The sequence below is a fragment of the Coregonus lavaretus genome (assembly GCF_964263955.1).
Source record: "Coregonus lavaretus genome assembly, chromosome: 8".
Taxonomy (NCBI): Eukaryota; Metazoa; Chordata; class Actinopteri; order Salmoniformes; family Salmonidae; genus Coregonus; species Coregonus lavaretus.
The window spans coordinates 15,544,940-15,562,314 of NC_139995.1; the positions used below are offsets into that span (position 1 = coordinate 15,544,940).

General features: G+C 42.8%; 1 protein-coding gene across 2 annotated transcripts; it reads right to left on the reverse strand.

The window, feature by feature from the left end:
* Window positions 1–2,052: 2,052 nt before the first annotated feature.
* Window positions 2,053–14,432, reverse strand: gxylt2 (glucoside xylosyltransferase 2). Of its 2 annotated transcripts, XR_014613571.1 has the most exons (8): window positions 14,037–14,429; window positions 8,136–8,340; window positions 6,767–6,898; window positions 5,772–6,023; window positions 5,249–5,372; window positions 4,052–4,224; window positions 2,711–3,653; window positions 2,053–2,535 (listed from the first exon to the last, which is right to left on the reverse strand). XR_014613571.1 is itself a non-coding variant. In XM_084166731.1 (7 exons), the coding sequence occupies exons 1-7, from the start codon at window positions 14,306–14,308 to the stop codon at window positions 3,474–3,476; spliced, it is 1,338 nt and encodes a 445-aa protein (XP_084022857.1). In that variant the 5' UTR covers window positions 14,309–14,432; the 3' UTR covers window positions 2,505–3,473. The 2 variants fall into 2 exon arrangements, 1 of the variants encoding a protein (XP_084022857.1); XM_084166731.1 differs by having other exon boundaries at window positions 2,505–3,653; window positions 14,037–14,432.
* Window positions 14,433–17,375: the final 2,943 nt, after the last annotated feature.

Consider the following 17,375-nt stretch of genomic DNA (forward strand, 5'->3'; position numbering starts at 1 on the left):
TGTTGGAAGGTGAATCTTCGCCCCAGTCTGAGGTCCTGAGTGCTCTGGAGCAGGTTTTCATCAAGGATCTCTCTGTACTTTGCTCCTTTCCTGTTTCCCTCGATCCTGACTAGTCTCCCAGTCCCTGCCGCTGAAAAACATCCCCACAGCATGACGCTGCCACCACCATGCTTCACCATAGGGAAGATATTGGCCAGGTGATGAGCGGTGCCTGGTTTCCTCCAGATGTGACGCTTGGCATACAGGCCAAAGAGTTCAATCCCACAGTTGACAGTGCACGTCAGAGCAAAGACCAAGCCATGAGGTCGAAGGAATTGTCCGTAGAGCTCCGAGACAGGATTGTGTCGAGGCACAGATCTGGGGAAGGGTGTCTGCAGCATTGAAGGTCTGCATAAACACAGTGGCCTCCAACATTCTTAAATGGAAGAAGTTTGGAACCACCAAGACTCTTCCTAGAGCTTGCCACCCGGCCAAACTGAGCAATCGGGGAAGAAGAGCCTGTGTCAGGGAGGTGACCAAGAACCCGATGGTCACTCTGACAGAGCTCTAGAGTTCCTCTATGGAGATGGGAGAACCTTCCAGAAGGACAACCATCTCTGCAGCACTCCACCAATCAGGCCTTTATGGTAGTGGCCAGACGGAAGACACTCCTCAATAAAAGGCACATGACAGCCCGCTTGGAGTTACCCAAAAGGCACCTACAGGTCTCTCAGACCATGAGAAACAAGATTCTCTGGTCTGATGAAACCAATATTGAACTCTTTGGCCTGAATGCCAAGCGTCATGTCTGGAGGAAACCTGGCACCATCCCTACCGTAAAGCATGGTGGTGGCAGCATCATGCTGTGGGGATGTTTTTCAGCGGCAGGGACTGGGAGACTAGTCAGGATTGAGGGAAAGATGAACGGAGCAAAGTACAGAGAGATCCTTGATGAAAACCTGCTCCAGAGCGCTCAGGACCTCAGACTGGGGCGAAGGATCACCTTCCAACAGGACAACGACCCTAAGCACAAAGCCAAGACAACGCAGGAGTGGCTTCGGGACAAGTCTCTGAATGTCCTTGAGTGGCCCTGCCAGAGCCCGGACTTGAACCCAACATCTCTGGAGAGACCTGAAAATAGCTGTGCAGCAACGCTCTACATCCAACCTGACAGAGCTTGAGAGGATCTGCAGAGAAGAATGGGAGAAACTCCCCAAATACAGGTGTGCCAAGCTTGTAGCGTCATACCCAAGAAGACTCAAGGCTGTAATCGCTGCCAAAGGTGCTTCAACAAAGTACTGAGTAAAGGGTCTGAAAACTTATGTAAATGTAATATCCGTTTTTTATTTTTAATACATTTGCAAACATTTCTAAAAACATGTCTTTGCTTTGTCATTATGGGGTATTGTGTGTAGATTGATGAAAAAACCCTATTTAATCCATTTTAGAATAAGGCTGTAACTTAACAAAATGTGGAAAAAGTCAAGGGGTCTGAATACTTTGAATGCACTGTAGGCAGGTGTGTGCCTTTCCAAATAATGTCCAATCAATTGAATTTACCACAGATGGACTCCAATCAAGTTGTAGAAACATCTCAAGGATGATCAATGGAAACAGGATGCACCTGAGCTCAATTTGGAGTCTCATAGCAAAGGGTCTGAATACTTATGTAAATAAGGTATGTTTTATTTTTTATAAATTTGCAAACATAAAAAAAACTTTTCACTTTGTCATTATGGGGTATTGTGTGTAGATTGAGGGGAAAATGTAATTAAATCAACTTTAGAATAAGGCTGTAACGTAACAAAATGTGGGAAAAGTGAAGGGGTCTGAATACTTTCCAAACACACATGCCAGCATCTTCAAGCTGGAGGGTTTCTTCTATAATAACCAAGCCTCTAAAAATCATTACCTTGCTAATTGCCATGCTTTCTTCACGTTATGTACTTCAAGACAGGCATACATCTGACAATCAACTCTAGTGTCCCTTGCATGTTTTATTTCAATGTCTTGAATCTATAGCTGCAAGGCTCTGCATATCCTATGTTACACTAATATAGACACAGAACTGTTGGCATATTATCTTTATTCTGAAACAAAGAGTAAACATAAGCACGTATAAATACAACCAAATAGAGTTTCCAGTTTAAATGATTACCGGTAAAGACACATGACAACTGATGGAGTAGGCTACACAAACGTCACATTATAAATCCTTGCGTTTATTGTCCCGAGTCCACATATCACTGATAGTATGACATTTATAGCAAGACACTTTTTCATTAAGTTTGCTGTCCTTTTCTTGCACAAAAACAAACATAACATTTAAGAGCATTTATGAATACACATGGCACATATTGTTTTGAAAATACAGTCCCACTATTATAAGCGCTAGCACTTTGGCAGTTGATCTGAGACAACTACACTGCTTTTTCATATAGGGATTTGCAATACTTTGACAATTGAATAGGGGAGAAATGGTATGCATGCCCTGTCCTAATTGCACAAGTCAAACTATTACAGCAATCAATAGGGCAGGGGTAGGCAACCCAGTTCCTGGAGTGCCGCAGAAACTGCAGGAATTTGTTCCAACTAGGCACCACACCTGACCTAATTGATCACTTCAGTGATTGCATAAATTCAACACACCTGGTCTTCCAGGTCAGCTAAAGCAAAAACATGAAGTGCCAGGAACAGGGTTGCCTACCCCTGCAATAGGGCATTTGGCTACACATCTTCTATACAAAATATTAAATGGTAATTTCTAGTGTATGATATGTTCATGATACTGTGTTTAATACTGTCGCTGGCATTGGAGAACTGGACAAGTTTAATCACATTCACTCATTCCCACATGTACAGATATGCAAGTGATTTTGTCTTTGACAGAAAGCTCTGGTTAAGCAAAGGCCCATTAGCTTTGCTTGACATAAAAGGATCAATTAGGCGCCAACCTTCAGGCAGAGTGGGATAATTTCAAACCATTTCCAGAAGCCTCTGGTATAAAGGCATTACGGCAGACACGTTCATGCATATTTTAAGAGAAAAACAAAATAAATTCCCACATAATACTCTCCACCAGGACTTATCCTGAACTCAAGAAAGCATTGGACTTTAAAAAAAGTATAAAACAAATCATGAAGTTTATCATCACATTTTCACCTATAAATCAGGTTATGTAAAAAAATTAAGTGGGTGATCAGGCAAGCTTACCCCACACACAGCATATCATTGACCAGCACTGTATGCCTGTCCTTCTACATGACCATCATGATCCATACCACCATTCCAATCAAATGGAATGTCATTTGTGATCCGCTGTGTGTTACAGACACCGTGCAACGCATTCTGATTCCATCAATCGGTTTCCAGACTAGTTCTGTCAAAGTCATAATATGGCAGTCTGGTCTGGGGACTCCTGACATTGCACATCTTCCACAGAAAGATTCCCATAGGGATGTCAGAAATAACTTCCTCTATCCAGTTTCCTGTAGTTATTTAGGTGGAGGCTTCACATGACGGACCACTTTCTTCTCGTACATGGTCCTCATGGTCTTCTCTACCTGTTTGAGAAACACCTGGGGAATCCGACCACACAGGGTGTTGACGGTGTCCAGAAACTTGGTCTGGAGGGGATAGAACAGTGACTGGAAGAAGTTGTCCTCAAAGGGGTACTGTAAAACAGAACCATTGCATGCCTCAGGGTTAGACACCAGTAGTGGTAGCTTATCAAACCTCTTATAAATCAACTGTGCCATTGGCTTACTGTAGGTACTATAGAAGGGGATGGATATGAATCATATTGTCTGGTTAATAAAAGGCTTATCTGTGGGCAGCAGAGGGGGCTGATGTTGCTGTGAGATAAGGATTTCCTTATGTTAACATTTCCACAGCATTTCCAAGGAGAGAAAAGGACAAAGGACAGAAGGATTTAATACCAAGATTGATCATTTTCTGAGCGCCTCCCCCTTCATTTTGTTGCCTTTGTCCCAGAGGATGTAACCGGCAATCTAGTAAAGAAACTTGCAGTTTTTAGTGAAACAATCTACTCAAATGAATAGATTATTCTTACCTCATGTATTGCATCATACACTACTTTAAAGGCTGGCTGTTTGTCATCGTGATACACTCCTCGGTTGCCGTGGAGAATGGACACGCCTTCCTGTTCCGCTCCTTTACAGTTGCTCCCATACATGCAGTGATCAGGCCTGTAGTTCCACTGGCATGGGAAGGTGTACAGACACTCTGCAAACACAGGAACACACCATTACATGTCTGTTACATCAGATTTCTGCACAATGTCCCAAAGCTTACCACAGTGCATACTGTGACACCAATATTGAAAAAACTACCAAAGACAGAAAAAAGATCCAAAATAAAGATAAAATCCAAAATTGTCCGTGATGAGATTTGAACTCGCAACCATTGGGTTGCTAGATGGGTTAGGTGTTAGGGTTAAGTTTAGGAGTTAGGTTAAAGGGGAAGGGTTAGCTAAGTAGTTGCAAAGTAGCTAAAAAATAGTAAGTAGTTGATAATGAACTAAAATGCTAAAGCTGTCCGTGATGAGATTTGAACTCGCAACCTTTGAGTTGCTAGACGTTTGCGTTATACGCCCACCCATCCACCCCACTTTCGTTTCTGCCTTAAGTAACCATATGTCTTATATAACGTAACATATCATACTAAATGGAGTTTCTCTGATTTACATACAGAATAATACTAAATGCTCTGTGACCAGGTTGAGGGCAGACATAAAAGGAGAAAGATCAGACATGCCAGGGACTGAAGTCTTTCCATGGTGGAGGCAGATAGTACACAGTGACTGGCTGCTCCCTGCACATGGCCCTTTTTCAAATAAAAAAATATTTGGGGATGCTGCTAGGGATATGCTTGTTTACTAGACAGGTTCCATTCATGTTGTCAGACAAACAATGCTCCAGCCAAGTCTACTTCAGGCTTGGAACACTTAGTACCTGTGACTGAATCTGCTGCTGCAGCCGCAGGTTTGTTTCGTTCCACAGCATTTACCTCATTTAAGAGAGTTCTTTCATGTGGTTGTATTAGAGCAGGAAAACCAATAACTACACCTGCCTGAAGGAATTGTATCGAGTTCCATACAAGCTGACATTTATGCAAACACCCATGGATTCACGTTTTGGGGAAACATTTTAAATTGATGCAGGCCTAAGTAAAGCTCTTGCTGTCAACATGAATGGCGGTGAAATTATATGCCATTTTATTTTCTTATTTGTGGGTTGGCAGAGTGTACCTGGATTGTAGTGGAAGATAATGTTGAGGAGGTCTTGGTCGCCCCAAGTGATGTGGTTCTTGTACTTCTGGTAGAGTGGGTGGAGGAGGTCCTCCCATGACAGGCCACTGGGTATCATGCTGTTCTGGAATAGGAACAGGGACTGGTTTACTCCACAGCCTAAATAGCAGCTACAATTCTTACACTATGCCCAATTTGAAAGGAGCAAACTGCTCCTTCTTGGATGAAGGGAGATCCCAATATGAGCTTGATTGTGCTGAAGCACTGCTCTAATGTGAGTGTGGCAATCACAGAGCCTTAATCATGGCCTCCACTACATTGAGCACTCAGACTGTTGAGACGGAGTGCCAATAAGTGACATATCTTAAGCTGGCTGGCTTCAGATAGATATGATTGACTGATACAACTACTCTCCTTACAGCTTTCAACTCAGAGGTGGACAACAGGGCAGAAATGCTCAGTAGTGAGTGACATGGGATAGGGAATATGACCAAAAGGTTGACTGATTGATGATGTTCCATACTTTGAACAAAGTTCTTCGGATCCTTGTGAGGTTCATCAGCATGACTCCTGAGTTGACCCCGGTGACCCCGTAGAAGGGGTGCCGTGCGAAGCGGCTGTACCAGCCAATCTTGGGGATCTCGTGCTCTGGGGCCATAGCAGCCAGCTGGGTGGTGTTGAAGGCCTTGAGGAAACTCCACATATCATCCATGGGCCTGAGGAACAGCACGTCTGTATCCACGTAGAGTAAAGAGTCCACATCCTTCAGGATCACCTGTTGTCACAACAATCATCATGTGTAAGTTACAATCAGAATATGTCATTTTCTCCTATTGCAGTGACAGTCCATTATACATACAGTATGTGCCATCTCAAAACCTACAATGGCTTGAGGGAAGAGTACAATCACAAAGCAATCTGTTCCTGATGAGAATCAAATATCACTCGGCTCCTGCAAAGTATATGGTTTGTGTAGCATCATCTGCCAATCAATGAAATTGCAGTCATGGATTGCTTACCACTTTTTACAACAGTGCAATGCAATGTGTACAAAGACAAAGCAATGTGTGCACACTGTGATGATTCAAAGATTGTCCATTAAAAAATATATATGCATGTCCATTGAATTCAATCTCTGGAGATTGCTGGTTTGTTAAGTAAAGGTCAATGGGTATGAATAAAGCCATATATTACCATGCTAAGGTAATTGATTATATACCAATCTAATATAACAAGTGAAACCCATAATAAAGGATATACACTATTATTCTCTGGGTATATCACTCATATGCTTGTGTAAACTAAGCTAAACCTATCTAATAGAAAATGCATTGGGGTCAGGATGCAGCCCAGAGTGTAACAGAAATAGGAAGCGGATGACCTGGACAATTATCTAAATAATCTAAAACACATTTGCTGATGAATATATATTTGTCATTTGAAAGACTCTGTGTATATGTTTGATAAATACGATATAGTACATAGAGAGGTGAGAGAGAAGATGTGCTGCAGCCTTACAGGGAGAAACAGCCTCTGGGCAGCGCAGGGCTTGAACAGCTTTTTCCATTCCTCTGCATTCCCCACAGAGAAGGTGATTGGGTAGATACTGTACTGGAACTTGTTGGAGATACCGCGGGCCCACTGGCTCAGCTGAAAGAGAAACCACACAAAGTTACTAGACACCATCATCATTAGCTGTTAGAGGTAACACAGCCATTTTAAGATGCCATCACAGGAAGTCTCATATCTAACTTCCAAAGTAACAAAACTGCAACTCGAAAGGTTGAGTCAAGAGGTGTATGGGAGAGTGATCACTAAAAGAGCAAACGGAAATATTCATTATTCTGACACATGATACACTCCTGAGAGTTCAAGTCTACATACACCTCTAAGGAAGTCCTTGTAAACCAATGAAGTCATGTCTTTACAGTAAGTGCAGTTGTGTTGTACATCGACCATAAGGCTGCCAGCTGTTGCTATAACTACGCCTAACTCCCAGTGAAACTAACCTAAACATGAGGTAGCAGATTTGAGGCCCATTCTGTCCAAGCCTGAGGGTTACCCCCTCAAAGTCAACACTGCTGTCACACATAGAGGCCTATGATTTTCTGCTCTGTTAGATACTGAAGCCCTCCATAATCGGCAGCATTATTAAACAATTTGGCCCCAAAACAAAGATCAGTGTGAGGAGCTAGCAGGGTTTCTGTTGACTAGGTGCACAGATCAACGAGGCCAGAACCCTTTTCAGCCCTTCGCTTCTACCTCCTCTTTGACCAGCGCAGGCAGGCCAGACATAGAACGTTCCATCTCCTGCACATATGCTACTGATTTTAGGGTTTAACTAACTCGACTTCCTGGCTAGCATGAAACCAATTATAATGGGGGAGGTTCTCACATGGTACACAGACCATACTCCATAAACACCCAAAGGGCATGTAGCCTCATGCATGCATGCTGTTTTGGTTTACCGGTATGTATACCTTTAGGTTTACAGCTACACAGTAGCCTAAGACATTGACTTTGTAAAGCTTGGATCGTGAATAAACAAACTAAAAGGTGACTTTGAAATGTTGCATAGGTAATTCAGTGAGACAAATGTCTGGGTGATACACGATCGACCTTGAGATAAAAGGGTCTGATGTCTGTAAGATGTTGAAGAGGGCAAGCGAGAGGGAGTTCAAAAAGCATAAATCTGTCTTTTTTTCAACATGCTCAGATCTGGCAGTAAATGTAATATATTACTGACCAGCAACCAAGATATGCATGAGTCTTTGAAAATATTCAAAAAGGCTGATCTTTTATTGAGAATTAGAGTGTTACTTTTCCAGAAACATACCGTACCTAAAGCCTAGATCATGTACTCTAGTACCTGCCTGACGGTACTTACCCCCTTTTCAAACTGAGAGGCCAAGGGGTCCTCTGCAAAAATGTGGAACTTGATCCTCTTGATGCTGAAGAGGAGGGCCGACTTGACCATGGTGAGCGTCTCGTCCAGGCGGTTCCCACAGGCCACCACGGCCAGGTGCATGACTTCCTCAGCTCGGGTGCGCTTCGATGAAAGCCTGCCCAGTCCCATGTCACTCCTCTGTCTGCTACAAGGGAACACACAGGGGCAACATGACTCAGACTCTCAGTTTACAGAAGCCTCCTCATCAACTGTCATCCGAATAGCAGAACCATGCCGCTCCAAAGCAAGGCTGCTACTTCATCAAGAACATATCAACTGCAACGCCATGAGAGTTAAGAGGCACAGCAGGAACATGACAGGATATGCCTGAGACACATACATTCCAGACAGCACATCATCACACTGTTTCTACTGACAGACAGCTAACCAACATGTCCATATTCAAGGCCTCCGTTAAGACGTCCCTGCCTAGTGTTCAGAGTGAGCAGCTCTCCCTCCCCCTGTACTGTAGGTCTGTATATACCCTATGGGCTTTGTTCGCTAATGCTCAAAGCCAGTCATTTCTATATCCGATTTAAAAATGCTCTCTCTGCACAGTGGCAGAGACTGCCATTTCATTCAAATGGATTCAGCAGAGCAGAATATATCACAGTCTGAAAAGTATACATTTGTATTGCTCAACGTAGAACTAGACCTAAATGCTCAGCGCTGCACTTTATGTATATACTGTATGGGTTGTGTTTTTTGTTTTATAACACCTGTATATGTGTATACATTAGCATGGAGCAAAGGAAGAATACAAACTCATGGCCACAAAAATCCTCATTTAGAACAAATCGTCCTTTGTAACTCTGTCTATCAGTTGTGTGAGGATTTTGGAAAGGAAACAGACTAGTCTGTCAGAGGAGAGTGCAACACCTACCCAAGAGCTTCATGTACTAGGCAAATAATGTGTCTACTAGTCTAAAAATCTGAGGGGGGGGGGACTGAAATTTGCCAGGTGGGTTGCAGGACAGTCTCCAAGCGTGACACTTCGTTTTCTGCATGGCTGAGGGACAATCACGCAACACCGATTACGATTGATGGCAGGGCTCAGAGAAACCTGTCCTCTAGTCTCGGCTTTGACGGCTCTTTCAAGAACAATTCATGTTTATGAACATGTACTGTATACATTAGTAGGGGGAAAGTAATACAAAATACTGAGGGAGTGGCATACTGTCTTTTAATGTGCAACCTAACCATAAATGTGTTGTTCTATGATGCATACTATATCTGGCCTGGACCAGGGAAATGAATGTTGTGAACACAGTTAGACCCAGCAAAGCCCCGTTACGAAGCACATGCTGCTCATGTGAGGTAATCTGACAGTGTTAGAACTATATTCCACCCATCTGGAAACATTTGGACAGACTCAGACTAGCTCTGAGGGGATACAACAAGAACTGAACTAATTATTGACAACAGAGTACTGTGGATGAAGGCTGTGAGAAGGGAATTTCACCAGATGTTTTAGAAAAAATAAGAAAAATGTGCTTGCTTTCCTTTCTGAATATGAAAGTCCTCCCCATGCATAACATATTTCAATAAAGTAACATTCTCTTTGAGTGAATCATCACCCCTAGCTACGTGTATTCTGATAAACAGATTTTCCAAGTTACTCAACACCAGCCTCTGCCCATGTCTGCCAAGAGGTACTTTCTCCCTCTTTCTCTCCTTCATTGGCTCACTCTCCTGCAGTTTAAGTGAGTCAGTGAGCTACCCAAAAAAAATAGCTTTTTTCCCCTTGATGAGGCCCACATAAGATGTCCCTTAAACCTCGCCAGGATGCTCGGGTAAGCAGGGAGGTTTTAAAGACCTGCAGACAGAGAGAGCAGTCTTTAGACATCCAAGATGACATTTAGCTTTAGATAATGTTACTGCAATGGAATGAATACCTTGTTGGTATTCATATTACACCAGGGCTAGCCTCTCTCCACTGGCTTCCTGTTAAGGCTAGGGCTGATTTCAAGGTTTTACTGCTAACCTACAAAGCATTACATGGGCTTGCTCCTACCTATCTCTCCGATTTGGTCCTGCTGTACATACCTACACGTACGCTACGGTTACAAGACGCAGGCCTCCTTATTGTCCCTAGAATTTCAAAGCAAACAGCTGGAGGCAGGGCTTTCTCCTATAGAGCTCCATGTGAGAGACGCAGTCTCGGTCTCGACCTTTAAGTCTTTAATGAAGACTCATCTCTTCCATAGGTCCTATGATTGAGTGTAGTCTGGCCCAGGGGTGCGAAGGTGAACGGCAAGGCACTGGAGCGACGAACTGCCCTTGCTGTCTCTGCCTGGCCCGCTCCCCTCTCTCCACTGGGATTGTCTGCTGGCTTACTAGTGCTCTTCCATACCGTCCCTAGAAGGGGTGCGTCACCCTCTAGTGGTGTGGGGGCTGTGCTTTGGCAAAGCGGGTGGGGTTATGTCCTGCCTGGTTGGCCCTGTCCCGGGGTATCGTCGGATGGGGCCACAGTGTCCCCCAACCCACCCCTGTCTCAGTCTCCAGTATCTATGCTGCAATAGTCTATGTGCCAGGGGGCTAGGGTCAGTCTGTTATATCTGGTGTTATTCTCCTGTCTTATCTGGTGTCCTGTGTGAATTTAAGTATGCTCCCTCTAATTTTCTCTCCCTCCCCTCCCGAAGGACCTGAGCTCTAGGACCATGCCTCAGGACTACCTGGCCTGATGACTCCTGGCTGTCCCCAGTCCACCTGGTCGTGCTGCGGCTCCAGTTTCAACTGTTCTGCCTGCGGCTAGGGAACCCTGACCTGTTCACCGGACGTGCTACCTTGTCCCAGACCTGCTGTTTTCGACTCTCTCTCTAGCGCACCTGTTGTCTCGACCCCTGAATGCTCGGCTATGAAAAGCCAACTGACATTTACTCCTGAGGTACTGACCTGTTGCACCCTCTACAACCACTGTGATTATTATCTGACCCTGCTGGTCATCTATGAACATCTTGGAGAACAATCTGGCCTTAATGGCCATGTACTGTTATAATCTCCACCCGGCACAGCCAGAAGGGGACTGGCCACCCCTCAGAGCCTGGTTCCTCTCTAGGTTTCTTCCTAGGTTCCTGCTTTTCTAGGGAGTTTTTCATAGCCACCATGGTTCTACATCTGCATTAGTTGCTTTTTGGGGTTTTAGGCTGGGTTTCTGAATTGCACTTTGTGACATCTGCTGATGTAAAAAGGGCTTTATAAATACATTTGATTGTGCTCAGGGCACACTATTTTACAATATTCCAGATGATGAAGACAAGTGTTTGTTGTGACGACAGTATCATATATGTATGAAAAATTTATGCACTCACTAACTGTAAGTTGCTCTGGATAAGAGCGTCTGCTAAATGACTCAAATGTAAATATATGTACAATTTTCACTTGCCTGAGAAATGTGGGGAAATTCCACAAACAATGATGAGCAGGAAAGAGTAACCAAGACAACATAATAGCATTTATCTTATGGCAATTCTATCCCTCCCTTTCACCAGAACCAATGGTAAAGGGTCTAAAGCTAAGGGAGATGTGCAGTTAATTTCAATATCAGAGCGTTATGTTTGTGAAACCTGCTTTAGTCATTTTCCTCCATCACCGTCACCTTTTCACCCCATTTCTCTTATCAGTAGAGGGCACATGTGTGGGTGTGGTCACTGCCAGGACACTATGGTCCTGTCTGAATGCTTTATAAATGCTTCCAACCAAATCCCTGATCAAACAGGACAGTGTAGGGCAGGGTTTCCCAAACTCGGTCCTCGGGACCCCAAAGGGTGCACGTTTTGGTTTTTGCCCTAACACTACACAGCTGATTCAAATAATCAACTAATCATCAACCTTTGATAATTTGAATCAGCTGTGTAGTGTTAGGGCAAAAACCAAAACGGGCACCTCTTGGGGTCCCGAGGACCGAATTTGGGAAACGCTGGAGGTGAAAGCAAGCTTTACAACAGAAAGCAATGCCTTTAGACTATCAAATATGGGCTATATTATCATATCAGTGATAGCCTGACAGAAGGAAGACTATAATAGGAGACACAAATAGTCAAAGACGATAAACCATTTCCTAGTTATTGTCTGCAAGGCACAGGAAAGAGGGAATGAGCGCATGGGATGACACATTCACGTGTTCAGACTGTTTTGACCAGTAGTTGAGGTCATCTAAACTGAACAAAAATATAAAATGCAACAATTTGAAAGATTTTACTGAGTTGCAGTTCATAAGAAAATCTGTCAATTGAAATAAATGTATTAGGCCCTAATTTATGAATTTCACATTTCAATGGGAATACAGATATGCATCTGTTGGTTACCTCATGCAGCGCAACACATCTCCTTCGCATAGAGTTGATCAGGCTGTTGATTGTGGCCTGTGGAATGTTGTCAGGTCAAGACCCTGGTGAGGACGACGAGCACGCAGATTAGGTTCCTTGAGACGGTTTCTGACAGTTTGTGCAGAAATTATTCGGTTGCGCAAACCCACAGTTTAATCAGCTGTCCGGGTGGCTGGTCTCAGACGATCCCGCAGGTAAAGAAGCCGGATGTGGAGGTCCTGGGCTGGTGTGGTTACACATGGTCTGCGGTTGTGAGGCCGATTGGACATACTGCCAGATTCTCTAAAACGACGTTGGAGGTGGCTTATGGTAGAGAAAGTAACATTCAATTCTCTGGCAACAGCTCTGGTGGACATTCCTGCAGTCAGCATGCCAATTGCACACGCCCTCAAAAACATGAGACATCTGTGGCATTGTGTTGTGACAAAACTGCACATTTTAGAGTGACCTTTTATTGTCCTCAGCACAAGGTACACCTGTGTAATGATCATGCTGTTTAATCAGCTTCTTGATATGCCACACCTGTCAGGTGGATGGATTATCTTGGCAAAGGAGAAATGCTCCCTAACAGGGATTGAAACAAATTTGTGGCCATCATTTTAGAGAAATAAGCTTTTTGTGCGTATGAAAAATGTCTGGGATCTTTTATTTCAGCTCATGAAACCAACATGTTACGTTTATATTTTTGTTCAGTGTATATTTGTCTAGAACGGCTTGTTTACTTTGAAGGGACATGACATCAAACACACATCATATTCTAAAGTTGGAGTAGTTTAGCACCTTGACTTGAAGGCGTAGGTCCTGTATGTGAGTTTAATTCTAAAAGATATGTAAGTGTATGCTCGTCAATCCCCAGCAGTGTAATCAGTGGGTCTCCTTGGAGCCCTCTCAAGGTGACCTTTAAACCCGTTAACCACAGGACTTAAAGGGATAAACCCCACAAAACGACAATTATTTTTACAATCGAGCCTTTTTCTTAAACCGGTATACAGACAATTATTTGAGCTCATCATGGGATCAAATATGCACCCAACTCACCGAATAGGTGAGAGATGACATGCATTATGTGCCAATACCTTTGCAATAAATCTCATCAATACATTGATCAGTCATTAAAATAAATACCTGTGATAATAAAAATTTGATTTGTATGACAATTGCAGGTTTAGTCCTCTCATGACAGATCAAACCATTGTTTGTTGCCAACGTCCTTGACCATAATTGAGATTTGAGCCTATGTATGTTTTTATGGGGGGAGCACGTCTTCCTGAATGAATAGAGAAAGGATACGTGTGGACTCATTCCACAACTTCCAAAAGGAACAAAAGAAACCATATCGGTAAGCAGATATTAATGCAATCCGTAGAATAAAAGTGCAAAAAATCCCTACATTACTTTTGAGACATCTTACGTCTTTAAAATGTGTGCCAAAAGGTTGATGGAAAAAAAATAGGCGTGGAGAACGCCAATAAATCACATCAACATTAACAAGCAATGGTCGAAAATTACTTACCGCTTTGCGATCGCATTGCCTCCTCTACTGACTACTTTCGCTTCTTTTCGGTCCGTGAGTGGTTGTTTCTGTGTTATGTGAAGTTCGTGAGGCTTTTTTGTTAACTTTGATGCAACAATGTTTCCAAGCCCAGAGGACGTTGTTAAATAGTAATCCTCCGCAACTTCTTTCAAAGGCGGATCGTCTGCAGCATTCCCCCCCAAAAAGTACAAAAGTAGAAAAACTCCAAAACAGACAGCGATCACAACAACTTTGCAATGAATTCTCATCATGGGAAATTGTTCTAAGGATTTGGAGGAGCACAATATTCCTCTTTCATGTCTGTGAATTGGCAATAACAGCTATAGTTTACATTTTTTCGTTACTCCTCCGTTGCATTATGCTGCTGATGATAAGAGAGCGAAGAGGAGCTTTGCACATTCATGAACATTACTCAGTGGAGGAGGGTCTAATATTCTCTTACCGTAATCTCTAGAATAGATGTTGTTTGTGGTATCAAATTGAACTCATCAATCGCAATGCATCAGTGACTGGATTTAAAACATTCAATTGTATTGATGAAAAATATACCAACACCAGACAAACAAATGTATTGTGCGTTGATCTGGGGGAGCATATATATTTTTATGTTAATTAATGTGGGGCTTGTGGAGAGCATGCCTTGTTTTGTTTTTCCAGTAATGAGACACGTATCTTGTGATATCTAAATATCAGGGCTGAAGATCAATAACACTTCAGATGTTCACAAATCACTGTTTCGTGGAACTACTGTGACTGTAGCCTACATAGTGTGATTGGTCAAAATACCTCTGCAAAGTGGTTTGGACCTTATGGCACACCAGTAATACTGTACTTAGCATTGAAATTAATAGAGGGGCTATGTCATAAACCCTCAAAGTTTCAGAATGGTATGAAAATGGCAGCCATTGTGGTCAGGAAGAAATGCAAACCAGTCTAATTGGAATAAAAAGCAGTTATGGTATGTAATATATCCGAAATTGTGTAAAATAATTACCCCCTGTCTGAGAAAAAAAAAAACTTTTCAACCAATATGATCTTTGGTTTTAGAAGTGGGGGGGAACATAACCTGGCGGAGGGTCTGGAGGCATCTAAAGCTAATTTCCTGCATTTTTACACAATCCAATATGACGTCTCTATTTAGAACAAAAAGGAAGCAAAAATGCCCACAGTCATCAAGCTAGGTAAGAGATCATTATTAAATATGTTTAAGTGATTAATAAGACTGAACTAGATCAAATGTAATTAAATAATAAAAATAGCCTAACAAATGATCAACTCTTGAAAAAATACAAAGACTTTTGATTGTCTTTATTAAGACATCCTCTATATCAAATTTCAGCCAGACAGACCAACCAGCCCGAGCCACCTGCAGTCTAGACAATAACTAAACTCTCTCCCAACACAAGTTCCTTCCAAATCAAATCAAATCAAATTTTATTTGCCACATGCGCCAAATACAACAGGTGTAGACATTACCGTGAAATGCTTACTTACAGCCCTTAACCAACAATGCATTTATTTCTTAATAAAAAAGTAAAATAAAACAACAACAAAAAGTGTTGAGAAAAAAAGAGCAGAAGTAAAATAAAATAACAGTAGGGAGGCTATATACAGGGGGGTACCGGTGCAGAGTCAATGTGCGGGGGCACCGGCTAGTTGAGGTAGTTGAGGTAATATGTACAGTGGGGGGAAAAAGTATTTAGTCAGCCACCAATTGTGCAAGCTCTCCCACTTAAAAAGATGAGAGAGGCCTGTAATTTTCATCATAGGTACACGTCAACTATGACAGACAAATTGAGAGGAAAAAAACAGAAAATCACATTGTAGGATTTTTAATGAATTTATTTGCAAATTATGGTGGAAAATAAGTATTTGGTCACCTACAAACAAGCAAGATTTCTGGCTCTCACAGACCTGTAACTTCTTCTTTAAGAGGCTCCTCTGTCCTCCACTCGTTACCTGTATTAATGGCACCTGTTTGAACTTGTTATCAGTATAAAAGACACCTGTCCACAACCTCAAACAGTCACACTCCAAACTCCACTATGGCCAAGACCAAAGAGCTGTCAAAGGACACCAGAAACAAAATTGTAGACCTGCACCAGGCTGGGAAGACTGAATCTGCAATAGGTAAGCAGCTTGGTTTGAATAAATCAACTGTGGGAGCAATTATTAGGAAATGGAAGACATACAAGACCACTGATAATCTCCCTCGATCTGGGGCTCCACGCAAGATCTCACCCCGTGGGGTCAAAATGATCACAAGAACGGTGAGCAAAAATCCCAGAACCACACGGGGGGACCTAGTGAATGACCTGCAGAGAGCTGGGACCAAAGTAACAAAGCCTACCATCAGTAACACACTACGCCGCCAGGGACTCAAATCCTGCAGTGCAAGACGTGTCCCCCTGCTTAAGCCAGTACATGTCCAGGCCCGTTTGAAGTTTGCTAGAGTGCATTTGGATGATCCAGAAGAGGATTGGGAGAATGTCAGATGAAATCAAAATATAACTTTTTGGTAAAAACTCAACTCGTCGTGTTTGGAGGACAAAGAATGCTGAGTTGCATCCAAAGAACACCATACCTACTGTGAAGCATGGGGGTGGAAACATCATGCTTTGGGGCTGTTTTTCTGCAAAGGGACCAGGACGACTGATCCGTGTAAAGGAAAGAATGAATGGGGCCATGTATCGTGAGATTTTGAGTGAAAACCTCCTTCCATCAGCAAGGGCATTGAAGATGAAACGTGGCTGGGTCTTTCAGCATGACAATGATCCCAAACACACCGCCCGGGCAACGAAGGAGTGGCTTCGTAAGAAGCATTTCAAGGTCCTGGAGTGGCCTAGCCAGTCTCCAGATCTCAACCCCATAGAAAATCTGAAAGTCCGTGTTGCCCAGCGACAGCCCCAAAACATCACTGCTCTAGAGGAGATCTGCATGGAGGAATGGGCCAAAATACCAGCAACAGTGTGTGAAAACCTTGTGAAGACTTACAGAAAACGTTTGACCTGTGTCATTGCCAACAAAGGGTATATAACAAAGTATTGAGAAACTTTTGTTATTGACCAAATACTTATTTTCCACCATAATTTGCAAATAAATTCATAAAAAATCCTACAATGTGATTTTCTGGAAAAAAAATTCTCAATTTGTCTGTCATAGTTGACGTGTACCTATGATGAAAAGTACAGGCCTCTCATCTTTTTAAGTGGGAGAACTTGCACAATTGTTGGCTGACTAAATACTTTTTTTCCCCACTGTACATGTGGGTAGGGTTTAATTGACAGATTAACAGAGTAGCAGCAGCGTAAAAAGATG

Excerpts from the sequence above, each read along its gene's own strand:
- gxylt2 (XM_084166731.1), bottom strand. The coding sequence starts at position 14,308 with ATGATGAGAATTCATTGCAAAGTTGTTGTGATCGCTGTCTGTTTTGGA. Across the intron at positions 6,899-8,135 it reads CCTCTCAGTTTGAAAAGGGG|CTGAGCCAGTGGGCCCGCGG; the intron begins GTAAGTACCGTC and ends TTTCTCTTTCAG. Across the intron at positions 4,225-5,248 it reads TATCTTCCACTACAATCCAG|AGTGTCTGTACACCTTCCCA; the intron begins GTACACTCTGCC and ends CTGTGTTTGCAG.